At 52.2% G+C, this 27,628-nt stretch overlaps 1 protein-coding gene across 4 annotated transcripts; it reads right to left on the reverse strand.

The window, feature by feature from the left end:
• Nucleotides 1-146: 146 nt before the first annotated feature.
• Nucleotides 147-27,573, reverse strand: CDIP1 (cell death inducing p53 target 1). 4 transcript variants are annotated; one of them, XM_063655114.1, is made up of 7 exons: nt 27,052-27,216; nt 21,793-21,828; nt 3,386-3,475; nt 2,860-2,958; nt 2,512-2,667; nt 1,615-1,888; nt 147-1,507 (listed from the first exon to the last, which is right to left on the reverse strand). In XM_063655114.1, exons 4-7 carry the CDS (start codon nt 2,942-2,944, stop codon nt 1,396-1,398), a joined length of 627 nt encoding a protein of 208 aa, XP_063511184.1. In that variant the 5' UTR covers nt 2,945-2,958; nt 3,386-3,475; nt 21,793-21,828; nt 27,052-27,216; the 3' UTR covers nt 147-1,395. The 4 variants fall into 4 exon arrangements, with proteins under 4 accessions (XP_063511184.1, XP_054308504.1, XP_054308505.1 ...); XM_054452529.2 differs by lacking the exons at nt 21,793-21,828; nt 27,052-27,216 and adding an exon at nt 27,367-27,573; XM_054452530.2 differs by lacking the exons at nt 21,793-21,828; nt 27,052-27,216 and adding an exon at nt 27,423-27,558.
• Nucleotides 27,574-27,628: the final 55 nt, after the last annotated feature.

Raw genomic sequence — 27,628 nt, forward strand, 5'->3', positions numbered from 1 at the left:
TTGTCCCAGGCAGTTGGCATAGCATCAGCACTGAGGGTGTGAGACCCTGAGGACTCAGCCTCCTGCCCTGCCAGTAGACTGCCTGCAGCCCCACCCTCTTTCCCTCAAAAAAAGAAGGAAGCCAGGCAAGACAGCAGAGGCCCAGGGCGGGGGAGTGAAAGGGCCAATTTAATGAGAAACTACAAACTGAGACTGGGCCACGATTCACAGTGACAGGAGGCCATGCAGTGGCAGTGCGAGACCAGGAAGGACAGTGGCAGGATACAGCGGTCCAGGTGAGCAAGTTCACAAACCATTCAGGAAATAAAGACACGGCAAGGCTGGTGTCCACCAAGGCAGTTCTACCACTTGTGGCTGCTCCTTCCTCGTCCCTAGCCCAGTGTGCCTGCAGGAGCAGGTGTGAGCAGGCACAGCAACAGCCTGTCAGCTGGGGCGAGGGGCCCGGCACTTACAGGGAAGAAAACCCACGGAGAAGGCTCTGCACATCCAAGCACACCCACAAGGGGGACCCTCTGCCATCTCTTGCCCAGTTGGGACACACCAGCCACCGGGCAGAGGTCATACCCACACGCAGTGAGGACACAGGGCAGACGGGAAGGGGCTAGGCTCAGGGGCTCCTTCCGGCCCCAGCAATACAGGGTTCACAGAGGCATGGCCTGAAAGGGGGTCTGCACACTGACTCAAAGGGACAAGTTCCTTCTTAGCTACCAGGGGTCTGATCACTCACCCAGGTACAGCGTCCTCTCTACCTGACACCAGGCAGCTCTCGGCACTGGGACAGGGTATTAGACATCCTGGGTTTCTATACCTGAGAGTTCTGAGGGCCAGAGTTGGCAGTTTTACTTCCAGCCACCATGCCCCACCTCTAGCACCCCAGAGGCACAAAGTACCCAGAAACAAACCCAGGCTTCGTGACCCTGTCCTACGTGGGCCCACCTGACTCCAGACAACTTACCCATTCTCGGCCCAGCAGGTCAGAAACAACTGTGGCCACAGGCCTGGGGAACTAACTGGCTACTGCTCTGGCTGCTTTTGGTCCCAGGGGGAAAGAGTCTGGACTGAACCTGTACCTTGTTTGGAAATAGAGGAATCAGGACCCCAGCAGGAGACCCCTCCCAGCTTATCTTCCTGATCACACACACCAAGCAGACCAACAACACACAAGCTCAGTGCCAGCCCCCTGCCACCCACTGACCCTTGGCCTTAAATCCCAACAGAATTTTTGCCAGAAGAGTCAGCTGCTCAGGGTAGGGCAGGGTGAAGAGGACAGGACTTCTAGGGGATGGTGGCACGGCTCCCAGCCCCAAGTGGGAGCGGGAAAGTGACCACTGAGCACAGGGAGCAAAGCACAGGGGGCCAGACTGACAGGCGGGGGAGTCCCGAGTCCCAGCTCCGTTAGCACAGGCGCTTGTACGTGTAGATGTAGGCTTTGCAGCTGGGGCATGTGTGCGTCACATCCTTGAAGTCATTGATGAGGCAGGGGATCAGGCAGCAGCCCAGATCACATCTGAATCAGAGACAGGGAAGAACAGGCTGAGGCCTGCTGCAGAGGAGGCAGAGGCAGCCAGTTGACCCTGGTGCAGCCCCCACCCTACCAGTGCCCACACCACCTACCCCATGAAGCAACAGAAGAAACCCAGCACGAAATTCATCAAGCCAATCTCGTAGGAGATCTTGGTGGTGATGGCCTGCTGGCAGTGGGGACACACCGTCTGCACAGGCGCTCCCTCAAAGATCTCTCCCTGCAGCACTGTCACCGTGGTGGCAGCTCCTGAAGGGACTAGGACTGTGGCTGTGTGGCCCCCAGGGCCAGGGTAGGGCCCTGGCGTGTAGGGCCCTGGGGGGTAGTAGCCCATGGGTGGGTGGGGGCCTGGAGGAGGGTAGAAACCTGGAATGGCACAGAAGATGGAAGCAAGAGGTCACTGGCTTGCCACCTGCCCCAGACAGAGATTGGCACAAAGCCCCATGGTCCACAGCGCCCAGCGTGCAAGGCTAGGCCTCAGACTTCCTACTGCCCTCCTAACGGGCCAGTGGGAGACCTTACAGTTGGGGCCCTAAGTCAAGTGCGGCCACATTCTCCCAGCCCTTCCTGGTCCCCACCCCTTGGGGACCATGAGAGATGTGGCAGAGAGCCAGGCACATGGCCTGGTCCCTCTGCTCCTCTGTCTCCAGCATGCAAGGACAGGGCACTCAGCCTCAAGCCCATGACCAAGGGAGGGAAAGCCTTGCGGGTCACCCACCCCTCTCCTGCACACAAGGCGCCCCTCCCCACCCATGTCAGGTCCTGGTGTGCCAAGAACAGCCCTGCCCGAGCAGCCTGAGAAAGAGCAGTCCCACCTTCCACGTCTACCGTCCCTGTCCACACACAGCCTAAGCCCTAGGCCAGGGCTGGTTGGGCGTGTTGGAGTCCCTGCCCTATAGCAGATGCCCACCTGTACTGAGGACAGCCAGCGCAGGCCAGACAGCAGCCAGGAGTTCCCCATGCTCCCCTCAGATCCCTTCCCCACTCACCCGGAGGCATGTAGGTGCCATCTGCACTCATGTGGGGGGGGATGAAGCCAGGCTGGGGCATTGGGTGACCCGGCGGCTCATAGGGTGGGGGGCCAATGTCCGCAGGGGGCAGTGGCATGCCTGGAGGGGGCTGCATCACAGCTGGGGAGGAACGGCCTGGACAGAGAGAGGCAGAAAGAGGAGACTGAGCTGGAGTCTGCACGATGAGCTGGACCAGAGGCCACTGTTTTGGGACACAGATGGGGCCCAGGGGTAACCCTGGAGTGGGCATCACCACTTAGAGAGTCCCAACCATGCCATGGGAGCAGAGGGCTGCAACAGGGAGCTTCAGGAGCAGTGACCCCCTACCTGGGGTGGGCGGGGCTCCACTTTTCTCCTCCAGAAGTGGGGCTGTGGGGCCCCCAGGATAAGGAGGGGGAGGCTCGTTGGACATCTTCGCTGCTTCTCCTGGACATGGAGGGAAAACCCAGACATGAACTAAGCTCCCAGCCAGGTTCCTTCTTCAGCCCTGGGGGGTGGCCAAGATGCTGCACAAGGCGTGTGACCATCCTCAGAAGGGGCTGCCTCCAGGCACTGGGGATCCCCCACCTTCCCCAGGGCCACCTAGCCCACAGCCACCATCCTCACCTCTCAGCAGTCACCTGCTCTTCCCTGTTTGGAAGCTGGAGGGCAAGGACAGAACCCAGGAAGCAGGGCCCAGTGAGGTAAAGTCCCCCAGGGAGCCTAACTCAGCACTTGCCCCACACGAGAGCAGTTTGGCACCGAGCTCTCCCCTCCCCAAATGTTTAGCGGGCACTAAGGCAGTCGGAGGAGACACTGGACCGATCTCTGCCAGAGGCTGGACTGGGAATGGGGATTCTGGGGGATTTCTTACCTCAAATCTGTGCTACTCAGAGAAGGGAGGCAGGTGAGGCTCCTTCAGCTGCTGGCCTGGATGGACAGGGAACAGGCAGGGCTCCGGGAGCTGTTTCAGGGGAAGGAAAGGCAGGGCCCTCAGCGGGGAGCAAGGGCTGCCAAGCCAGGGCTGGGTCCAGGGGCCTGGGCATACCACACAGTTCCTCCCCTTCCCACATCAGGCTTCTCCCTGGCTGTCACTCTGTGCCATCCACACACCCGACCACCCCTCCATTCCTCAGTCCCGTCACAGGTCTGCTTCCTCCCTACCCCAAGACTGTTGGCATTCAAGGGCCACGGCTGCCCTCTGCATCCCCTCCCACCAGGCCTGAGCTCCCATGCATGAGAACTGCCAGGCAAGCTGTGCTCTGGCCTGTGCCCTTCTGGTTTGTTTGTTGAGGCGGGGGTCGGGGGGAAGAACAGTCAAGTGAAATCTTTTCCCTCATTTCTGTCACCAAACTCTGAGCACAGCTCAGAAACGTGGGAAGCTTTTGCTCTTACTTAGCATTATAAAGGACTTGGGAAGTGGGGTTCAGTTACCTTAGCTAAAAATAATGAGACAAAAATCAGTTTCAGTGGAACAAAAAATACAGGGAAAGGAGTGTTTCCCAGAGAGCCCAGCATCTGCAGAGGATGGAGGGCACGTAAGTTTGAATATAAAGTTTAACAAATCAGGGGCAGGGCCAGAGGAACCAAGTCCAAGCTCTTGGGTTCAACTATAAAGTACCATGGCAGTTTGAAAACTGAAAGGGATCAAAAAGCTCTTAGAAGAAAATGCAGGCTGTCAATCTTTATGACCTTCGATTAGGCAGTGGTTTCTTAGATATGACACCAAAAGCAAAGCAACGAAAGAAAGAAAACTTAAAGTGAATGTCATCAGAATGAAAAACTCTTGTGCTTCAAAGGATACCATCACATTTTATAATTCATAGATCTGATAAAGGACTTGTATTAAGAAATACAAAGAACTCAACTCAATAACAGAAAGACAACCCAATTTTTAAAAGGATTTGAACAAAGACTTCTCAAAAGACAAATGGCCAAAAGCACATGAAAAACTACTGAGTGTCTTTTCATAAGGGAAATGAAAACCAAAACCACAAGGAGACCATTTCCTATCTACTAGGATGGCTAAAATTTAAAAAGACAGTAGTAGGCATTATGTAGAGGAACTGGAACCCTCATACACTGCTGGTGGGGGACAGCCCCTGCAAACCTTTTGAGGAACTGCCAGCCCCTGTTCCCCTTTTGAGGAACAGTCTGGCAGTTCCTCAAAAGGTTGAACCTAGAGTTACCAGATGACCCAGCAATTCCACCCCTAGTTATCTGCCCAAGAGAAATGAAAACGTGTCTACACAGAAATTTGTACACAAATGTTCACAGCAGCATGAATCATAATAGCCAAAAAGTGGAAACAACCCAAATGTCCATCAACAAAGTGGATAAACAAAACCGTAGGCTGCCCAGACAATGGAAGACGATTCAGCGATAAGAAGGAAGGAAGCACTGACACCCTACACCATGAACTCTGAAAACATGCTTGGTGAGAGAAGCCAGACACAAAAGGCCACATACTGTATGATTTCACTTATATGAAATGTCCCCAGTAGGCAAACCCATAGAAACAGAAAGTACATTAGTAGCTATTTAGGTCTGGGGGAGAGGGGAAATGGGGAACATGGAATCTCCTTCTGGGGTAACGAAGATGCTCTGAAACCGATTGTAGCAATAGTTGAACAATTCTGTGAATATACTAAAAACCACTGAATTGTACACTTTAAATGGGTGAATTGAATGGTACATAAATTATGTCAATAAAACTTATTTAAAAAAAAAAATGAGGGAAAAGAAAATTAGTCCTACTGCAGCCCATCTCCACATGTCCCTGCTGGTCTGTATGCACAGGCACCTGTACCTTTTGGTTTTGTTTTGTAGAGACGGGGGGTCTCACTATGTTGCCCAAGCTGGTCTCAAACTCCTGGCCTCAAACAATCCTCCTGCCTCGGCCTCCTAAAGCGTTGGGATTACAGGCAGGAGCAACTGCGCCCAGCCCATACTACATAAAAATATAGTTGCTATCCTGACAGTTTTAAATCCTTTTTTTTTTTGAGACAGAGTCTCGCTCTGTTGCCCAGGCTGGAGTGCAGTGGCACAATCCTGGCTCACTGCAACCTCCGCCTCCCGGGTCCCAGCGATTCTCCTGCCTCAGCCTCCCAAGTGGCTGAGGCTACAGGCACACGCCACCATGCCTGGCTGATTTTTGTATTTTTTTTAGTAGAGACGGGATTTCACCATATTGGCCAGGCTGGTAAATCCTTTTAATGCTGTGTCACACATATTCCATCTTACAAGACTCCATGACCACTGATATTAATATTCCACAAAATGGGCATACTTGACCAAACCCTATTAAGGCATTTAGGCAAGGCCCTACTTGCTGCTTTCATGAAATACAAGAGAACACCTCTGTCCACCGCTCTTTCCCTTTTGTTAGATTATTTCTTCAGGCTAAGCTTGTCAGAGTGAGATGACTAGGTCAAAGGACATGAGCATTTTATGCCTTTTTGAAAGGATGCCAATTTATAATGCCAGTTATTTTAATATTAAAATGACACTTATTTTTATATGCATTTCTTTGGCAATCAGGAGACAGAACATCTTTCCAAGTGTTCAGAAATTACACCTCTTCTGAGCTGCCTTATTATCCACGGAAGACACGGAGGCCTAGAAAAGGATGGGGCGGGGCATAAGTCTAGGACCCCGGCATGACTCTCCCACCCTCCTGTCCGCAGAGTGAATTCCAATGGCACAGGGTTAAGAACAGGGAGCAGTGGCCAGGTACAGAGACTTATTCCTGTAATCTCAGCACTTTGGGAGACTGAAGCTGGAAGATGAACTGAGGCCAGGGGTTCGAAACCAGCATGGTCAACATAGCAAGACTCTTGTCTCTACAAATGAAAAATTTTTAAATTAGGCATGATAGTATATGCCTGTAGTCCCAGCTACTGGGGAGGCTGAGGCAGGAGGATCACCTGAGCCCAAGACTCAGAGGATACAGTGAGCCATGATCAGGCCACTGCACTCTAGCCTGGGCAACAGTGCGAGACCCTGTCTCCAAAAAAAAAAAAAAAGAACAGAACAGGGAGTAGCAGCAGTGCCTCTTGGAGCTGGTCCTGGGGTCCCTTCCCCAGGCTGCTCCTAGCCCACCAGGTGCCCTCCTGCAGGGCAGAAGAGGGCAGCCTTTCATGGGGCTTTACCTGCATCTGGAAAACTGCTCCAATATGTTGAGTTGGAACAAGTGCCAGCCCCTGCTACAAACTCCCAGACTCCCAGAAAATGCTCTCTGGTGCCTCTGGGTGGCACCACCATCCACCAAGTGGCCCAACACTGTGGTCTGCAGTGGTCTTGCTCATCAGGGAATGGTCCAGGCCCTGGGATGCTCTGAGCAGACCAGGAAAATAAGCTGCACTGTGCTTGGTGAGTCACTTAAGCACCTGCAGATCCCAGCCTGGGTCCCTTGCAGGGAGCACACACACACGCACGTGTGCACACACATCCCATCTCTGAGAATACAGGTATTGCCTTTCTCTGGCCCATCTTTTCATCAAAGTCAACAGATATAATCCTATGGTCTCCTAGAGCTCAAAAATTCTATTTCTGGAATTCCACATGCAGCCTTGCCCATGATGATAGGGTGCAAGCCCACAGGGCAAAGCCCTCCTTTGGTGTCCACCCAACCTAGGTACAGACAATGCAGGCCACAGGGAAGGGTTTGGACCTGCAAAGGGCTGGCTTCCACTCCAGCTCGCTTGCCACACCAGAGCCCACCTTCTCTTTGCCCCTTACCGGGGGCTGCAGGGCCCTGTTGCTCCTCCATGTCTTCCCCACCTAGAGCCATGCCTGCTACTCACTGCTCCCTCTCACCCCTCCATATCCACATGCGTCCTCCTGCTGCCTTCCTGAACCCCAGCAGAGACTGCAGGGCAGATCCTTCTCTACCAAGCAGAAGTATCTGGAAAACGGCTCATGAAGATTTCCTGAATTCAAACACCCATTCTCCCAGTGCCTTCCAATATAAAATCAAACATGCATTCCCACAAAACCGTGTTGTGTAGGGTGTAATAAAAACTACAAGAATAATCTTTCAATCACACGATCAGAAGCAAAATAGTTTTCCAATAAAATGAGTACTGTTCAAATTAAGCTACAAAATGGAAAATGTCTGATCTGAAAATGCAGCCCCAGCACCTCTGCTGTGGGAAGGTGCTGGTGAGGGAGGGGGCTAGGAGACCTGGGGATCTGCCCAGTTCCCAACAGAGGAGGAAGGGGAGACTTGGGGGGTCTGGGGAGCCCACTGAAGTCAACTTGCAGCCCTGACAAATCCAAGAGAGGCTTCTTGGCCTTCTCGCTTTAAATCTTGGATTTATAAATTGCAAACAAAATAGGTGCCTGTTTGAAAATCTTTACAAGTCAATCATAAACTTAATAGTAAGTCACTCCTCTGGGAGACCAGAGGCCTTTGCAAAGTCTATCCCTCCACATCCTCTGGGTTCTGTGGCATGTGAAGGTGTAGAGAAAAAACCTGTTTCTCCTCTGCTTTCACACCATAACAATCAACAGAAAAGACCTCTGTGGCAAAACATGTGGGGGTTTCTCCCCCAATAACAAGCAAGCAGTCAGTTCTGCAGCGGACACCAGCTGGACGTCTTCTAGTCGCATTCAAGTCTGATGCTACTGTGTCAGATCCCATGACACAGTTGAGGGCTCAGTCCCATGACTGCCCCCCACTTCTGATGTTAATCGCAATTCCTAGCTTGCAACCTGCGCTTCTGACAGACTGGCTATAAATCATTATCTCGGGAGCGGATTCCTTATAAGAGGATTAGCTAGTCTTTTGTGGGTGCATCTCCCTGCGACCCTTCCACCATGGGATGACACAGCAAGAAGGCCCTTGCCAGATGCTGGCAGTGCCCTGATCCTGGACTTCCCAGACACCACAGTTTTGGTGACTGTGGGTGACTGACGGTGAGGCTTAATGGGAGGTGTCTGGGACATGGAAGGTGGATTCCTCATGAATAGATAAATGCCCTCCCTGGGGTGGGGGAGAAGTGAGTGACTTCTCACTTTGTTAGTCCCTCCATCCTAGCTGGTTGTCAGAAAGAGCCCAGAGCTTCCCCTCCCTTTCTCACTCCCTCTCTCGCCATGTGATCTCTGCACACAGAGACCCCCCTGTGCCTTCCACCATGAATGGAAGCGGCCTGAGGCCCTCAACAGAAGCAGATGTTGGTACCGTGCCATCCTGTAAAGCCTGCAGAACCAGGAGCCAAATACTCTCTTTTCTTTATAAATTACTCAGCCTCAGGTAATTTATAGCAACACAAATAGACTAAGACACCAGCCTCCAGAACTGGAAGGAGATAAATTCCTCTTCTTTATAAATGACCCAGTCTCAGGTATTCTGTTAGAGAAGCACAATGGACTAATACTACATCAAGACTTGACAAGTGGTAGGTTTTTTTTTTTTTTTAAGACAGAGTCTCGCTCTATCACCAGGCTGGAGAGCAGTGGTGTGATCTTGGCTCACTGCAGCCTCCGCCTCCTGGGTTCAAGCGATTCTCCTGCCTCAGCCTCCTGAGGAGTTGGGACTACAGGCGTGCCGCCCGGCTAATTTTTGTATTTTTAGTAGAGACGGGGTTTCACCATGTTGACCAGGATGGTTTCAATCTCTCAACCTTGTGATCTGCCTGCCTTGGCCTCCCAAAGTGCTGGGATTACAGGTGTGAGCCACCGCGCCTGACTGACAAGTGGTAGTTTCTTAAGGGTTAGTTGCCACAGGAATTGGAAGCCTTTTTTTTCTAATGTGTTACATTAGAAGTCACTGGTGTACCTTGCATTTGGAATGGGTCTTTTACACAGACATGATTTCTTAACATCATGTGTGGGTCACCTGAAAATACAGGTTCCTGTAATGCAGATCTACCAATGTTGACACATCTCACTGAACAATATATATTTTTTAAAATCACATTGCTGGTATTGCTACCAACGTCATCATTAAAGTCACTAAATATTGTTATGCTAATCATGATTTGAAAGCTTGAATTTCATCACTGGCAACAAAGCACTAACAAATACAGAAACAGCAACATATACAAAAATAAAAGGTCAGTTGTTTCCCTTGAAGTAGCAAGTTCACTTTGCTCATTTTCAAGAAACCGTATGCTAAATATCCAAATCTGAATAACCACGGTGTGTGCCAGTTGTTCTTTAAGTGAAGATAGAGTCCATGAAAAAGGCAGCTAGTTCAGCCCACACTTCAAATGGATGCACGCGTGCACGACAGCATCAAACTCCATTTGACATACTTCATGTGTGCCTTATTTCGTCACAAAGGATCTTAAAAAGATGTGGACTCATGGGTCAGGACTTAATAAAGTTGATTTTTACTGCTTTTTCTGATGCAACACTGGCGTGTGTGTGTGTGTACTGTGTGTGTGGTGGTGAAGACTCAATTACAACAAGACCAGCACAGAGTGGTGCCAGTCTTGAGTCAGTGCAGGCCCCACAGCTTCTTTCCCCACTGCTCCTACATCATCAATGTGAAAGCAATCACAAACAAAGAGGCACGGTAACAAATCATGGCCGTGTTATTATTAAAACAGTTCTGATCCTCAGCCCCCCGAGTGGTCTCAGGAAGCCCCCAGGAGACTGCAGATCACATTTCAAGAACTGCTGTGCTAGAGGAACCCCCACTAGAAGTTAAGGGGTGCATATCAGCCAAGTGCAGAGCTGGGACAGGGCTTCACAACCAGAAGGATCAAGAGTGGCCTGCAAGTCTTGGAGTCGCTCCGGGGGAGGCCCTAAGTTTGTTGTTCTGGCAAGGCCCCACCCCAGGGATGTGCTTGCCACCCGGTAGACTTTAAATGAAGCAGTCAAGAACATGGGCTCTGGGCCAGGTGTGGTGGCTCAGGCCTGTAATTCCAGCATTCTGGGAGGCCCAGACGGGAGGATTACTTGAGCCCAGGAGTTGGAAACCAGCCTGGGCAACATGGCAAGACGTCATCAATATTTAAAAAAAAAAAAAAAAAAAACACGGGCGGGGGGGTGGCTCTGCATCAGGTTAGTTCAAACCCAGACCCCCCAGACCCACCACTTTCCAGCTGAGCGAGCTGAGCCTCAGTTTCTTCCTCTGTAAACAGAGATGATCATGCCTACCTCTCAGGGTGGGAGTGAGGTTGAAGAGAGACAGTGTGTACGAAATGCCTGCAGCAGGAACGCTGGGCCTAGCACACAAGGACGCTAAATAAATGGAACCTGCTATTATTATGCTTTATTAGGCAACTTCCAACAGGGAGGAAAACAACAGGTACTGACGCCTCTGCCATGGGGTGGCTTCTGATTCCCAACGAGGGATCCTGGTGCACATTCACTAATATGACTACAAAGGGATGCCTCTACAGGATTCTGGAGGGACTTGCAATCAAAACCCTGCCCTAAGAGCTCAGCTCAGCAGCGTTCCCTCACAGCACAGCTCAGCTGGGCCACCTGCTCCACGGGAACCCGAGACAATCCTTTGAGAAGGCAGAGACACTAGCAGTCCTCCAAGGGCCATCTCCCCTGGTGGGCTGTGGAAATGCCAGGGGCCTGCCTGGGAGTGCCCAAGGTTGGCAATGCCCCTGGAAGGATGCTCCACCGATAGACCCTGGTGGCAGGGGCTCTGCAGCAGCTGCTGCCCAGACACATTTCTCAGAGCTGGGCTGGCTTGGTGCTGCATCCCCAGGAGGTGCTTACCCACGTGGCAGCCATGGCATCAGGATGCCAGCTGGCCTCAGAGGGGCTCCTCTGTCCCCAGGAGGCAGGTCCCAGGCACCCAGCCAGGAACAGGGCTTTATGCTTTGCTGGGAAAACTGAAAGGCCACTTTCTGCCTCGCCTGCAGCTTCCATGTGCTGAATAAAGGAGGTGCCCACTGCTCCACGAGGGGCAGAGCCGAGGTAAAAGACAAACACTCTCTGTGCTTCTTGGGTCTGAAAAGAGAATGGCAAGGCCCAAACCAGGTCTGGAGGAAAAGGCCAAAGCAAGAAGCGAGCCAGAAGCAAGCAGGAGCTCATGTGGGCCTCAGGAAAGATGCTCTCAGTCCAGATAGCAGCACCCTGCAGGGACAGGGCAGCGGGAAAAGCAGAGCACAGAATCCCCACCAAGGGTGCAGGCCTGAAGGGGATCCCCTTCCAGGGAGGCTTGGCCCACACTAGGCCTTTCCATCCTGTGACATCTCCATCCAACACACAGACAGATTAGTTCAAACCCAACTTGGAGGGCGATGTGAGAATTAAGTGAGGCATGGATATAAAAACTTACTGAACCACTGTAACGGGCCATGCAGCATGAGGGTCATTAGGAGGGGGACTGTTACTTGCAAGGGATGGCCGCTGACTCCCTGCACAGTACCACGTAGCTGTTCCGCCTATTCTCCCAAGCACCCCAGGGCTGGGCTGAAGCACAGTCTGTGAGGTGACCACGTAACAGAGGCCCTTTAAGGGGAGGGCGGGGGATGGTGCTTCCTTCTGATAGTTACTCAGCACATCCTCCGTGCCAGATACAGGCTGGGGATTAAAGACATGTCCCTGGCTGGGTGCAGTGGCTCATGCCTGTAATCCCAGCACTTTGGGAGGCTGAGGAGGGCGGATTACGAGGTCCAGAGATCGAGACCATGCTGGCCAACATAGTGAAACCCTGTCTCTACTAAAAATACAAAAATTAGCTGGGCGTGGTGGCACGTGCCTGTAATCCCAGCTACTTGGGAGGCTGAGGTAGGAGAATCACTTGAACCCGGGAGGCGGAGGTTGCAGTGAGCCAAGATCGTGCCACTGCACTCTAACCTGGCAACAGAGCGAGACTCCATCTCAAAGAAAAAAAAAAAAGACACATCCCTGCCTTCCAGAAGCTTACAGTCAAGTGAAGAGGACGAGCGTGAAATAATCACCCCCCTCGCCAAAAAACCACAAACACAATGACATCTGTGACCAGTGGTATCGAGAAAGTCCAGGGCACAGTAGGACAGCAAGATCGCCGTTCTGGAGCTCTAACACCATCTCTTCAAGCAAACCTGGGAGGAGGTGGCAGAAGAGTTAATGAGACCAGGAGGCAAAGGGAGGGATGGGGACAACAGAGGGAACAGTGAGTACACAAGGCCTAAGGAAGGAGGGCTGTGCCCCTGAGGGTGGCCAGATGGCAGCCTGGGGCCCTCACAGCAACCCGGCAACAGGGGTTGTTCCAGAGCTCAAATATCCCAGATCTCCAGGACAAGGATGACAAGGCCAGCTGGGCAGTGTCCCAGGCCCTTCTCCTCAGGCTTTAGGCTTCCCCAGGAGACCTCCGGCACCATTCAGCCTTGTTGCACTGTGGCACTTGGGAACAAAGACAGCGGCCTTCTTTGCTTGACTGTCAATAGAGTATTGGGAGAGCACAGGTCTCCCTGGGACCCTGCCTCACCGCTGATGGCCTGCAGCCCTAGACAAATTCCTCAACCTCTCTGAGCCTCAGTTTCCCCACGTGCAAAATGAGGTTCTTGGAAGGCTGAACAAAACCCCACATGTAAATGTCCAGGCTGTATTGCTGGAGACGCCTTCCATAAATGACTACGCAGATACCACCACCCATACGGAGCTGTGCTGTGTTCCTCCACATCACACTGCAAAGGAAGAAGGCAGAATAACAAGATCGCAAACAGCAATGTTCCGCCTAATGAAGTACAGAGTGGAGACTGCCAGCTGCACCCAAATCCACTCTGTCTCCCATTCTTGAATACAGAACTCCACTTTCACTCAGGGCAAGTCCATCAACCAAGAGGGTCCCCGAGCTTTCTTAGAGTGACAAAGCTCTGGCTGATGAGCTGTAAGCAGAAGTGTCCAGACCATAAGAAGGCACTCAAGGCAAGCTGACTCAGCCCGGAGCCAGGCCCTTCATCTTTCCTGCCTTCCTCCCATCTGCCACCTGGAAGATGGATGCCATGGCTCCAGTAGCTGTGCTTCACCATGAGGGCCTTGGGATGGAGGCCAGTGCCTAGGACAGCCATGGGACACCACACCAGCAACTAACTGACCACCTCCCACATCTTCCACATGAGTAATTAAACTTGTTTTACTGGTTAATTATGGTAAATTAATTTCAGGTTAAGTATTAACAAGTGTCATTACAAATATACAGCACAGACAGGTGCAGTGGCTCACATGTGTAATCCCAGCACTTTGGAGGCCAAGGTGGGAGGATTGCTTAAAGCTAGGAGTTCAAGACCAGCCTGGGCAACATAACAAGATCCCATCTCTACAAAAAAAATAAAATTAGCCAGGTATGGTGATAGACACCTGTGGTCCCAGCTACTTGGGAGGCTGAGGCGGGAGGATTGTTCTAGCCCAGGGATTCTAGGCTACAAAGAGCTATGTCACACCAATGCACTCTAGCCTGGGCGACAGAGTGCGACTCCATCCCCCTTCCACCACAAAAATATATCTCTACAGTTCCTTAGGCCTGAAGGAACACAAGTTCTCTTCAAGTGATCCACGATCAAAAGGATCATGACTTTCTTTAGGTCACACGACACAGCCTCAGCCAGTACAGAGACCAAGCCATGGGGAATACTCCCTGGCGGGAAGGCCAGAGCAGATGCTTCCGTAGTTAAAACAGGCCCCGAGAGAAGTGCAGCTGGTTGCCTTGGAGCGAGGACACATTCTTCTGCAACTCCAGTGCTCATTTCAGCATGACCACTGGCTCAAGGAGGAGCTGAGGAGGACGATGGCATGCAGTGAACGTTAATAGAGCATGCACTGTTTGGATGCAGGTGCCCAGCACAGGGACACGAAGGAAGTGCTCCAAGTGAGGAGGTGCTCAAAAGGGAGCCCCTGCTGTGAGACTGCTCCTGGGCCCCAAACCCTCTCCACTCCCCTTTCCACCATGCCCTATCCAAACCTGGGGCTAACCCAGCCACCCAAGTCCATGTGGGACCAGGCCAGGATTCCCTGTGGCCTTTTGCAGCTGACCAGAGGGACCCTATTCCCAACGCTGGGTGATGAGCAGGAAAGAGGAGGCCCTCCACAAAGGTCCACTCAGTTGCAGAGCAGCCTCTAGTGAGGCTGAGCCCTCCCAAGACTCAGGGAGGTGGCCAATGTGTCCCCTTCTCTGGGACCGTTGTCCTCGGCTGCCAAGTTCTAGCACAGGCAGGTCTGGGAAATCCTGAACATGGTCCATTTCCCATTGTCCTGATGGAGGCAGGACGAGACAGTCCCTCCCTCAGATTACATCGTGGGTGGCTCTGAACCATTTATTTATTTTTACACTTGAACATGGGTGTATCTGATGCCTTGGGAATTCTAAACACTTCCAAACAAGCTCAACTTAAGTCACAGAAAGGACCAGAAAACAGATCTGGTTTTCCCATCTGCCGGCTCTCCTCCCACCCAACCCTGCATGCTCCTCCTTGACCATCATGAGTCTCAGCGGAGATAAGACACCAGCCCGGCCAGGCACGGTGGCTCATGACTGTAATTACGGCACTTTGGGAGGCAGAGGTGGGCGGATCACGAGGTCAGAAGTTCAAGACCAGGCTGGCCAACATGGTGAAACTGTCTGTACTAAAAATACAAAAATTAGCTGGGCATGATGGCGTGCGCCTGTAATCCCAGCTACTCAGGAGGCTGAGGCAGGAGAATTACTTGAACCCGGGAGGCGGAGGTTGCAGTGAGCCGAGATGACACCATCGCACTCCACCCAGGCAACAGTCTGAAACTCTGTCTCAAAATATAAAAAATAGCCGGGCACGGTGGCTCACACCTGTAATCCCAGCACTTTGGGAGGCCAAGGTAGGCGGATCACAGATCAGGAGATTGAGGCCATCCTGGCTAACATGGTGAAACCCTGTCTCTACTAAAAATACAAAAAAATTAGCCAGACATGGTGGCGGGCGCCTGTAGTCCCATCTACTCAGGAGGCTGAGGCAGGAGAATGGCGCGAACTGGGAGGCGGAGCTTGCAGTGAGCTGAGATCGTGCCACTGCACTCCAGCCTGGGCAACAGAGTGAGACTCCATCTCAAAAAAAAAAAGATAAATAAAAATAAAAATAAAATAAAAAAGACATCAGCCCAACCCCACGGCCCCAAACACCACTGCGCCCTCCAACAGAAGCATGAGCCCTGTGTCGCAGGCAGAGCTGCAGGGGCAGAATCTTGCACTGAGTGGGGCACAGGCATCAGGCCCCAAGCCCACCACCCTGCCCTGCCACCTGACTCTCCAGTCTCAGATTTTTTTTCATCTGTGATATGGCGGTAGGAGCAGCCCCTTATCAAGAATTGATGAGGCACGGGAGAGGCCATGGGTGAAGAGCACACCACTCAGGGCCTGCCACAGGAGCCTGAGAGAGGAAGTACACAAGAAAAAAGACGACACTGTTGCTTTTTTTTTTTTTTTAGACGGAGTCTTGCACTGTCGCCCAGGCTGGAGTGCAGCGGTGGGATCTTGGCTCACTGCAAGCTCCACCTCCTGGGTTCACACCATTCTCCTGCCTCAGCCTCCCGAGTAGCTGGGACTACAGGCGCCCACCACCACACCTGGGTAATTTTTTGTATTTTTAGTAGAGACGGGGTTTCACCGTGTTAGCCAGGGTGGTCTTGATCTGATGATCTCGTGATCCACCTGCCTCGGCCTCCGAAAGTGCTGGGATTACAGGCATGTGCCACAGCGCCCGGTGACACTGTTACTCTTAAGCAGAAGCAAAATCAAAAGGCAGACGGGACTCAAAGAATGGTTCTAAACCTAAAAGTACTAAGGCCTCTAGGAACTATGATGATGACAATTACTGTGCAATTTATATCATGCTGAATTTTAGTCAAACCTCCTGGCAAACCACTCTCACTTGGTGACACTCCGTCCACGGCATGCGGCCACAGCATAGTGGATCAGTACAGCTTTTCTGGACAGCCTTGCTACCTGTACACTCTTACGGACTCAATTCCACTTCAGGGTATTCGTTCTAGAAGTAAATGGACATGTGAACACAGATTCACAGGCAAAGATGTTTATATGCACCACTGTCTTGATGTTCAAGAAAATGGAACTGGTTACATGCATGTGATTAGCTATATAATGTAACTGTATTCAGCCCCTAAAAAATGATATAGTTTTGTTTTTGTTTTTTGAGATGGAGTCTCACTCTTGTTGCCCAGGCTGGAATGCAATGGTGCAGTCTCGGCTCACTGTGACCTCCGCCTCCCGGGTTCAAGTAATTCTCCTGCCTCAGCCTCCTGAATAACAAGGATTACACGCACCCGCCACTAGGCCTGGCTAATTTTTGTATTTTAGTAGAGATGGGGTTTCACCATGTTGGCCAGGCTGGTGTGGAACTCCTGACCTCAAGTGATTTTGCCCGCCTTGGCCTCCCAAAGTGCTGGGATTACAAGCATGAGCCACCGTGCCCAGCCAATGATATAGATTTTTATTGACACAGAAAAATGGTTTTGATATAGCAGTGAGTGAAGAATAAAAAAGGTAGGACAGTGTGATTCTTCTTTAGATGTATTTACATACATAACACATTTTTTGTCTTTGTTTTTTCCTTTTTGTGGAGAACAGGGTCCCGATATACTGCCCAGGCAGGTCTCAAACTCCTGAGCTCAAGCTATCCTCCCGCCTCTGCCTCTCTAAGAGCTGGGATTACAGGCATGAGCCACTGCACTCACCCATACCACATATTAACAGTTTTTCTGGGCAGTAAGAATTTAGGGGATTTGTTTATATGTAAGTACACATACAGAAACTTTCTATTGATGTGGAGTTTCTAGTTTTTTCATGGTGGGCAGCACCTTTACATGACTCCTTCCTCAAAATGCTCATTATAAGTCAGACACAGTGGCTCACGCCTATAATCCCAGCTACTTGGGGGGCTGAAAAGGGAGGAACACTCAACCCAGGAGGTGGAGGCTGCAGTAAGCCATGATTGCACCACTGCACTCTAGCATGGACAACAGTGGGGAACCCTGTCTCAAAAAAAAAAAAAAAAAAAGGCTGGCCGTGCTGGCTCACACCTGTAATCCCAGCACTTTGGCAGGCAGATCACCTGAGGTCAGGAGTTCGAGACCAGCCTGGCCAACACAGTGAAACCCCATCTCTACTAAAAATACAAAAATTAGCCAGGCGTGGTGGTGCATGCCTGTAATTCCAGCTACTTGGGAGGCTGAGGCAAGAGAATTACTTGAACCCAGGAGGCAGAGGTTGCAGTAAGCCGAGATCGCATCATTGTACTCCAGGCTGGGCGACAAGAGCAAAACTCCATCTCAAAAAAATATATATATACTCCTCCTCAATCCAGAAACACACCTCAGACTATAATCTAATTTCACCTACAGAAGAAAATGCTCTGCAGAGCAAGCCAGAGGCCTGGACTGGTTAGTGGCCTCCTCTCCGAAGCCAGCCCCTTATGGCCGTAGGTCTCCCATGAGTTTGGTCAAATGAGTCAGTTCTGCCAGATCACCTCCCGGTACTCCAGGCAAATGGAAAGTTTAGATCTGTAAAGTTGGAATGTAATGACCTCACAGTCCTGCTAGCCTAGGAGACCCTGCCAGGAGACCTAGCAGGAGGTCACCTGACCAAGGAGGGCTGGTAAGAAAGTCCCCATTGGATGCATAATAAAAACGAGAGTGATGGAGCCCATGCTGAGGACACAGCCCCAGCCTCCCAACTCGCCCAGTGATCTCATCAGGACTCTGAACTACCTCCCAGGCAGAACGCTGCTCAAGAGCTTGTTCCTGCATGTTCTCCTGCTGGCAAAGAAAATGAAGGAAGCACAGACAGGAGGGGAAATGCAGAGCAAAAGGAAAAAATCAGACACAGCTCAACCACAAGTGAATAAACAAGTCATCTGCACCTGTCCCACAGGCAGGGCTTGGTAACTACAAGGGTGACTAATTTTAGAAACAGCATGAACCTAAAGAACCATCACTTAAGCGCTCAAAATGGAGCCCTTAAAAAAAATCCTTCCATCTGCCTGTACTGAGCAGACACAAAATGGACAGTCTTGGGTTGACTCTATTCAATCAGCTGTCTGTTGGGTGAGATCAAGACACACCATTGCAATCTACAAAAAAGCACCAGGCCGTTAAGTGCAGTCAAGACATGTGGCCACTCACGGCCACCCAGGTGGACGAGTCTTAATTCAGACACAAATGTCTCCTGGCCCTCCTTAGCCAGGGAGCTGGGCTCTGCCCGGGGCCAGGCCTTGCCTGAGTCCCCCTATTCCGTGGGTCGGGATGGGATGTGGAAAAGCAAACCTCTAGGCTTTCTTCCTCCAAATGTGTCAGTCACCATACATACCTGTACACAAAAGCTCCCCCTCCAGCAATCTTCCCTCAGAACAGTGAGGACAGTGGCTCATCCCTGCGACATTTAGATCTGTCATGTTACAGGGCATTCTTTCAATTATTCTGAAGACATCTCTGCTGGGTGAAGAAAGCGCTCTAGGAACTGAGAGTGGGAATCTAATTTGTATTCTACACTACATTAGATGCAACAGTATATACCATACGGAAATTTAACTGAGTTTCTATCACTCTTAGTTGGCATCTGACCCTAAGAATTCACTTATATTGGTTGGGTGTGAAACAAACTGAATTAGTAGTTTACACTGCATTATATGAAATAGTATATAGGCTGGGTGCAGTGGCTCACACCTGTAATCCCAGCACTTTGGGAGGCTGAGGCAGGCGGATGACTTGAGGTCAGGAGTTCAAAACCAGCCTGACCAACATGGAGAAACCCCATCTCTACCAAAAATACAACATTAGCCAGGTGTGGTGGCACATGCCTGTCATCCCAGCTACTCGGGAGGCTGAGGCAGGAGAATCGCTTGAACACAGGAGGTGGAGCTTGCAGTGAGCCGAGATTGCGCCAGTACACACCAGCCTGGGCGACAGAGAGAAACTCTATCTCAAAAAAAAAAAAAAACAAAAAAAACCAACCAGAAATAGTATACAGTAGGCCAGGCACTGTGGCTCAGGACTGTAATCTCAGCACTTTGGGAAGTCAAGGCAGGAGGATCGCTTGAGACCACGAGTTCAAAGCTGCAGTGAACTGAGTGCGCCACTGAGCTCCACCTGGGCAACAAAGCAAGACTCTGCCTAAAAAAAAAAAAAAAAAAAAAAAAAAAAAAAAAAGAAATAGTATATAGAAGCTTATTAGGTTGGTACAAAAGTAACTGCAGTTTTTGCCTAAGTTCCTGTAACTCTAAGTCAACATCTGGCCCTGAGTTCACTCATACTGGCTGGGACAGAAGACTTATTCTGGAAGCTTGGGAAAACAGGAGCTCACGTCATGATTGGGTTTGCCATCTGCTTGGCCATGGATCTATTTCTCTATGACTCAGACATGAGAGACCAGGCTGGAGTGCAGTGGCGTGATCTCGGCTCATTGCAACCTCCACCTCCCAGGTTCACGCAATTCTCATGCCTCAGCCTCCCAAGTAACTGGGACTACAGGCACCTGCCACCACACCCGGCTAGTTTTTTGTATTTTTAGTAGAGATGGGGTTTCACCATGTTAGCCAGGATGGTCTCAATCTCCTGACCTCGTGATCCGCCTACCTCGGCCTCCCAAAGTGCTGGGATTACAGGTGTGAGGCACGGTGCCCGGCCTTTTTTTTGTATTTTTAGAGATGGGGTTTCGCCATGGTCTCAAACTCCTGGCCTCAAGTGATCCTTCTGCCTCAGCCTCCCGAAGTGCTAGGATTACAGGCGTGAGTGTCTGCGCCTGGCCAGAGAACACTTTTTGGAGGTTGCAAGGCCATCAGAGATGACTGAGTCCAAGTCTAAGCTGCCATTCATTTCTGTCTTAAATGTTTACTAAGCACCCATGGAAGACAGGTGCCCTGTGAAGTGCTGGAGATGATGGTGGGTGAGCAAGTGGTGGCACAGACTGGGGAACGGTCTCCGAGGAGAGAAGCGGCTGCCCCAGGCACCCCAGCTGCCTGGAGATGACAGAGCCAAGACAGGACCTCAGCTGTCCTGACTCTCTCCTTCCACATCACTGTCAGCCCTGTTTCTTTTCTCACACATTCTCCAGAAACGGTTTTCAAAATACACTTGAGTGGGATCTCACACTCCCAATAAAGTGCTTCACACGGTGCAGCTCACACAGTGCAGTTCCATCACGTGTTCCGTTTACATAGATTTCATGGTACCCAGGACAAAAAGCTGAAGTGGCGCTGCCCAGTCCCCTGCTTTCCCTGGGGAGGGAAATGGGACACAGAACGTGCTGTTTCCTCGGGCCCCGCTGGGCCTCTGGCAAGGGGAGTGCCTCTGAGCTAATGGGCAATTCAAGGACTTTAGACGACAGTTTGACTAATGAGGTCTTTGCTCTGCTAGTTGACTTTAGAACCTAACCCACTGAACGTGTACTGAAGAATTCAACACAGCATGCAAAACAGCACCCCCAACACTCAGGGAATGACAGAGCACATGCAGACCACGGTCCCTGCGTCTTGGCTCTTAGGAAGATGAGACGGCTGAAATGCAGGCATGGTGTATCATTTTATTCAACCAGTAAGTATGGACCACACACTATGTGTGAGGCACTTCCTAGGCACTGAAGATGGCAGATCAACGTCTGTCTTAATGGCAGGCACCTTCAGTGGGGGGTTGAGTAGAGGGCGTAAAATACAGAAATAAAACATCGGGCCTGGCACAAAACAAAGCGTGGCATGGAAGAAGGAAGAACAAGGAAGGGGTTGCTGCAGGGCTGCAGTTCTCACCAGGGACAGCTCCACTGAGCAGGGAACACTCCGTGTTGGAGGATGGGTGAGCCGGGTCCTCTGGCCACAGCAGGATGCCCACTTTTACCCTGATAAGCCGAGAGGCTTGCAGAGAGCTTGGGAAATCATGTTGCCCCGCGATTCTCCATTTTCCACACTTACCTGCCATGCTAATCCAGTCCTCCAAAGTTCTGACATCAAGTAGGTGGCTCCTAGAGCTGGGGAGCCTGAGAGAACTTGGCTACCACCTCCAACAGGTATAGTTCCTTTTTGGCCAGTTTTACTGGGGCCACAGAGAAATGTGTCATGGTGTGGCCACTCTCCCTGCAAAGCAGCTAAACACACACCACAGAACCTGAGCTTGACCATGCTGGGGACAGAAACTAAGGCCTGAGGTCAGGTGACACAAAATGCCTGGGGAATCCGAGACCTGAGAAGTGCTCACTTGAGGCCTTCTCCCCTGAACAGGGCGGGACTCTTCAGGTTCAAGGATGAGGCTGTTTCACTCAGCAGAGCCATCACTATCCAAGTTCCTCTCTCTTTTGTTTAAGTGACTACCTGTTTAAAAAGACTCATCAGACCCTCCCTGGAGGTCACTCACCTCATGGTCCCTGCCCTCAGGGAGCTGCAGATCCACCTGGCAAGACAAGTGACACTTGAGAAGAACTTATAAAAAATACACAGGCAAGCCCAGAAGGAGCTGTCGCCTCTGTGACAGCAGGTGCTCCAGCAGAGAAAAGGTGAGGCCTGTCACGGGCTTCACAGCCCTGCAGGGAGGTGGCCAGGGAATTCTGGGTCTAGGGCAATGGAGTCACTCAAACATGCAGAATTAGAAAGTTGTGATCAGGGCCATCTCCTAGTCAGACCCATAGCTCCTGGAGGGCAGGGTCAGGCCTTGGGGCCAGTTTCTCCGGGGCACCGGGCAGCCTGTGAAACATGGGTGAATGGGTGGATGGACTACAGCTTGGCTGCTGCTCTAGGCAGGAACTCTGCTCTCCAGCCAGCGGACCCTTCTGTTCACTTCACTCCCATTGCCAAACTGGATGGCTGAGAGGCGCTCCAGACCTTTCTCGTCCCCTTAAACCATGACCAGTCAGCAAGTCCTATTAACTCCATGGTTCAAAGGCCTTCAGATCCACTATCTCATCTAACAGTCAAGGGTGACAGGAAGAGTCTGGACTTGGACCATATCCCAGATCTACCACGACCCCACCGGATCGTAACTCACACTCCTCCAAACTATCTCATCCCCCCACCCTTCCCAAGCCCACCCCTGTACTCTTTCCCGGGCCTCCAAACACGCCCACACCCCACTTCCCTGCAAACTTGGGCCTTCCTGAGGATTCCGCTGCCAGGGGATTCTCTGTCCCTTGTCTTATCTCCCCTCAAGAATTCTGGGACTCTCCCACTTGTTGGGCCCTGCTTGGCGCCTGGTCCATGTGTGTTGAAGAAATGAGTGCACAGGTTTGGGGTTAACCTAAGTGGACCTCCTGTGCCATTCTTTTTTGTTTGTTTTGAAACAGAGTCTCACTCTGTTGCCCAGGCTGGAGTCCAGTGGTGCGATCTCGGCTCGCTGCAACCCCCAACTCCCGGGTTCAAGCAATTCTGCTGCCTCAGCCTCCTGAGTAGCTGGGATTACAGGCACCTGCCACCACGCCTGGTTAATTTTTGTATTTTTAGTAAAGGCAGGGTTTCACCATGTTGGCCAGGCTGGTCTCGAACTCCTGACCTCAAATGATCCACCCATCTCAGCCTCCCAAAGTGCTGGGATTACAGGCATGAGCCACCGCACCCAGCCCCTCTTGTGCCATTCTTAACCCAAAGGCCACTGCCCAGGGTGAGAACACAGCCACAGCCGAAATGGACTCCACTGCCTTCTCAGGAAAGTACTTACGTTCATAGCCAAATATCCAGACAGGAAAAAACACCATTTCTTGAATTCCAGTCAACTCCGTGATGCAGTGATCACAATGGGGCTGGGAGAGCCCACGTCTCCCTCAGCTGCTCTTCCGCCACCCTGCTGTTTCAGGGCCAGCCGTGGGCCCTTCTCTGCCATTATTTGGCAACCATGGGCAAGTCACTTAGACACTCTGGCTGCTGCCTCAGCTGGCCAAGTCCCACTGTGCTGCCACTTCCCTGGCTGACAGGTGAGAACAACGCATGTTCATGGGCGGTACACTGCAAAGAACCCCATTTCCTCCTGCTTCCCCAGTCTGTGAAGCCACTGTTTACATGGTTTTTTTTTTTTTTTTTGGTTTTTGTTTGTTTGATTTTTTAAGATAGAGTCTTGCTCTGTCACCCAGGCTGGAGTGCAGTGGCACAATCTCGGCTCACTGCAACCTCCACCTGCCAGGTTCAAATGATTCTCCTGCCTCAGCCTCCGGAGTAGCTGGGATTACAGGCATGCACCACCACGCCCGGCTTATTTTGTATTTTTAGTAGAGACGGGGTTTCTCCATGTTGGTCAGGCTGGTCTCAAACTCCCAACCTCAGGTGATCCGCCCCTGTTGGCCTCCCAAAGTGCTGGGATTACAGGCGTGAGCCACAGCACCCGGCCTGCATGTTAATCAGAATTGTGACAACCAAGCTCGCTTTCTTCCTGAAGTAATACGGGTTGAAATTCTCCCTAAACCCTCCCAAGGCAACTCTCGCACCCTTCTCTACCTATTTCCACCTGTCTTGGCCTCTTTTCCTTCTTGGGGGAAAAACCTAGACACTGGGACTAGATCTGAATTCAGACTTAATTAGCATTGATTGAACAATTACAGCTCAGGAAGACCCTCAGTGTTTACTGAACCCCCGTTACACCTCCTTGCAGTAAGAATCGATGGTACTGGATCACTCAATGTACAGACCAAGGCAGGTCTCACCCACAAATCAGGAGCACTGAAAAGGTGACAAGAAATGTTTTCTGGAAAAATGATCCAGTATTACCAAAAATGCATCACAACTGCTTTCAAGGAAAGAATCAGAATGCTGCTGGACCCCCTCATCCTGCACTGCAGGCTTCGTATTGGTTTTGCTTTGTCCGCCGTCAGGGGCCCTTCATCTCTTCAGCACTGACAGCAGATGCAGGCCTTCCTGTGGCCTGGGTGCTGCTCTTCACCTATCACAGATGCGGCCAGCAAGGCCTGTCTGTCACACAGCTTCAATGTGACAGAGGTCTCCATGTCTAGGCAGCCCTGGTCCCAGGACACCACCACTGTCACCGGACCACTGCCTGATGACTCACAGAGTAGGAGAAGTGGTGACCCAGGCCATCAGGCCCACAGGTTCAGGAGCCACCAGACCAGTGTCTCCCAGAGTGGACAGCCCTCTGGGCATGGGGAGGTTCTGGCCCAGGCCCTAGGCGCCCCCACCTCTGCTGCACTGTATTGCAAGGTAGCCTCTACCACCTTCCACAGAGACTGTGGCTGGGAGACTCCTGACTAGGCAGAGACAGAAACAGAAACTTTTTGTGGGATCCTAGAAAGGGGCACATTTCCATTTTGAGTAATCTATTTCCAAGTCCCCTTGTGGGGGAAAGGAAACCTCCTGTCACCACTGCCAGCCTGGCTCTCTCTCTCCATCCTCCCCATGGAGCGCCAAGGTCCTCTGCAGAGCTCTCCCTGCCTGCCAGCTTCTCACCAGCACTTCCTCCACCTACAGGACAGTGACATGCTATAAAATGCCACAACTTTAACTGCCACATTTCCCTGTGTCCTCTATGAGTACAAACATGTCCTTGCCCTTGGAACCATGTTCCTCAAAGTGGAGACAAATTTTCACAGGGCCTATCTTTTCTCTCCCACTCAGGCAACTGAGTAGGGTGAAGGGCTGGTGTTTGTGGCTAAGGAACAAAGTACCTGGGCCCAAGGGTCTCAAAGCCATGGCCTCTAGTCCATCAACACCATGAGCTCAATTGCACTACACACCCCAGTTCCCCTAGACCTTAGAAAACACACACTGAACTGGTAGGTTCAACCTGGACAAGCTTACAGTGTAAAGAGCTGACACGGAGCTGCAAGCCGATGACTAGCTTCAATTACTGCCAACGTGATCTGCTGGGGCAAGCTGGCCTTCGGGACGCATTCCGTTAGCTCCTTCTCAAAACAATTGTGTTCCCTGAAGTATTACTTTACATCACACAGTCAACGTTCTGCTCTTATGGTGATTCTAGAACCATGGCTGGCTGCTCTTAAATCCTTGTAAGAAGTTGAGCACGGTAGCTCCTGCCTGTAATCCCAGCACTTTGGGAGGGTGAGGCGAGAGGATCACTTGAGCCCAGGAGTTAGAGACCAGCTGGGCAAAATAATGACACGCCATCTCTACAAAAACAAACAAACAAAAAAAATTAGCCGGGCATGGTGGCGCATGCCTGTAGTTCCAGGTACTCAGGAGGATCGCTGGAGCCCAGGAGTTCAAGGCTGCAGTGAACGTGATGGCACCGCTGCACTCCAGCCTGGACCACAGAGCAAGACCCTGGCTCTAAATAAACAAATGATCCCTTGTAAGAGAACCTGTAAAGCTCTTCCCTGGTTCGCCCATCCTGTGGAAAACCTCCAAACTCCTTCAAATTCTCAAGGGTGAGAGACGGATTTCTAAATACCCAGGGCTTCCATTTAGGTAAAGGCCATTAAGAAGATAAAAAAGTCAAACCCAATAAACAACAATTCTAAGACTCTAATTAATTATATGCATGCTTATTTGGGAGGGAAAGGCACCGATATCTGCAACTTACTTTGACACAAAAAACAAGAGGGACTGCTGGTTTGACAAATACGTGATGAAATACAATAAAGTGTTAACTCTACGTTCTAGGTGGTGGTCTGTGGGTGTTCACTGTAAAATTCCTTCAACTTTTGTATGTTTCACGTTTTTCGTAACTGAATGTGTAGAGGGGGAGTCTTCTGAGACTGGCAAGTGACTGGGCATAACCTTTCCGATTAAGGGCAGAGGGCAAGGCAGAGCTGGCACGCCTCCCTCCACCCAGTTCTACCTAGATTGGCCCCATGGGAAGCAGCAAAAAACCCAGGAGAGCAGTCACTTGCCCAGGCACCGCCCTGCCCAGCATCAGGCCCCAGAATACAGAAGAAACTAGCAGAAACGCTATGGAACGTCCCTGCCCCCGGGCCTGCCATCCCCCTCACTGGGACAGGTTCTCAGCCCCAGCTGCGCCCGGGAATGATCTGGGGAGCCTACTAAATGCAGATTCCCGGGCAGCGCGACGAACTACAGCATCGCAACACCTGGGGTGGGCCCCAGGAATCTGCCCGCTTCCCAAGAGCCCCAAGTGGTTCTGACGCAGAGGATCTTGAGCCCACCTTTGGAGGAACTCACAGCCGCTCGCCCCACCTCACCTAACACCTGTTGAGAAGCCCCCCAAGGAACTCGCTAAGCCAAGGTCCTCGAAGGCGCGACTCCTAGCCCAAAGCTAGGCCAGGCCGTCGCCATCTCCGCCGGGGATACGAGGCCGAGCGCCACATCCCGACTCCACACGTCGGCGAGCCGGGCGCGGGTGCAGGACACTGCTGGGCTCCGGGACGGCCAAGGTCACCCGCGGGGCTCGGCAGGGGCTGGCTCGGCCACGGGGCTCCTCCTCGACCCTCTTTCCTTGAGAAAACAACTCCCGCCCCTCCCCTCCCCGTCTCGCCCTGCAAGACGGAGATGGCAATTTCCACAACCTTCCCTGACGGAAAAACGTGCGGGTGAGCAGGCTGCCATTCCGGGTGCACAACCCCGCGGCACACAGCGGGGCGCCCGCCCGGGCCCCGCCACCGCAGCGGCTTCGACATCCCCAAGGCCGCGCTAGGTCTCGGCAGCGCCCTGAGGGGAGGACGGGGCCCGCCATGCCGCGCCCCAACCGCCGGCCCCGCTTTACCTCCAGAAGCCCGGTGCCCGAGGCCGGCCGAACGCGGAGAGGGGCCCGGGTCCGGACAGGCGCCGGCAGGACAAGACCCTCAGCCCCGCGGGGCTTTGAACGCACAACGAAACCCCCCCCCGCACCGCCCGCCCCACCGCCGAGAGGCTTCTAGGACTTGTAGTGCGCCCAGTAGCCCCCCACAGCGCGCTCTGAGAAGCTGGGGACTACGGTGCCCGGCATGCACCGCCCAGGCGCCGCGGGCGGGGGCGGGGAGGGGACGCCACGGTCCGAGGTCACGCCCCGACTGAGGGGAGCCGGCGTCCAGACCCTTACCCCGGGGAGGAGGGCTCCCGCGGGAGGCCGTCTCCGAATGCGTCCAGGCGACTCACCGTCCCCGCAGCCCTGGGGCGGCGGCCGCAACAGCAGGACCGAACGCCTCGGCAGCTGGCGGTCGCACTTCTGTCACAAGGAGGCGGGTAGACTTTGGACCAGGGCCGAGGCCCGGGACGTCACGGCGGGGGGCGGGGTCTCGGGAGGCACGTGATGAGCCGTGGTGACGTCAGTGGGAGCGGAGGCGATTTGGCCTGGAGCTGGG

Source organism: Pongo pygmaeus, chromosome 18 (genome assembly GCF_028885625.2).
Source record: "Pongo pygmaeus isolate AG05252 chromosome 18, NHGRI_mPonPyg2-v2.0_pri, whole genome shotgun sequence".
Taxonomy (NCBI): domain Eukaryota; kingdom Metazoa; phylum Chordata; class Mammalia; order Primates; family Hominidae; genus Pongo; species Pongo pygmaeus.

Coding starts and splice junctions, on each gene's coding strand:
- CDIP1 (XM_054452529.2), bottom strand. CDS start 2,944: ATGTCCAACGAGCCTCCCCCTCCTTATCCTGGGGGCCCCACAGCCCCA. Junction 2,668..2,859: donor TGGAGCCCCGCCCACCCCAG/GTAGGGGGTCAC, acceptor CTCTCTGTCCAG/GCCGTTCCTCCCCAGCTGTG. Junction 1,889..2,511: donor TGGCACCTACATGCCTCCGG/GTGAGTGGGGAA, acceptor GTGCCATTCCAG/GTTTCTACCCTCCTCCAGGC.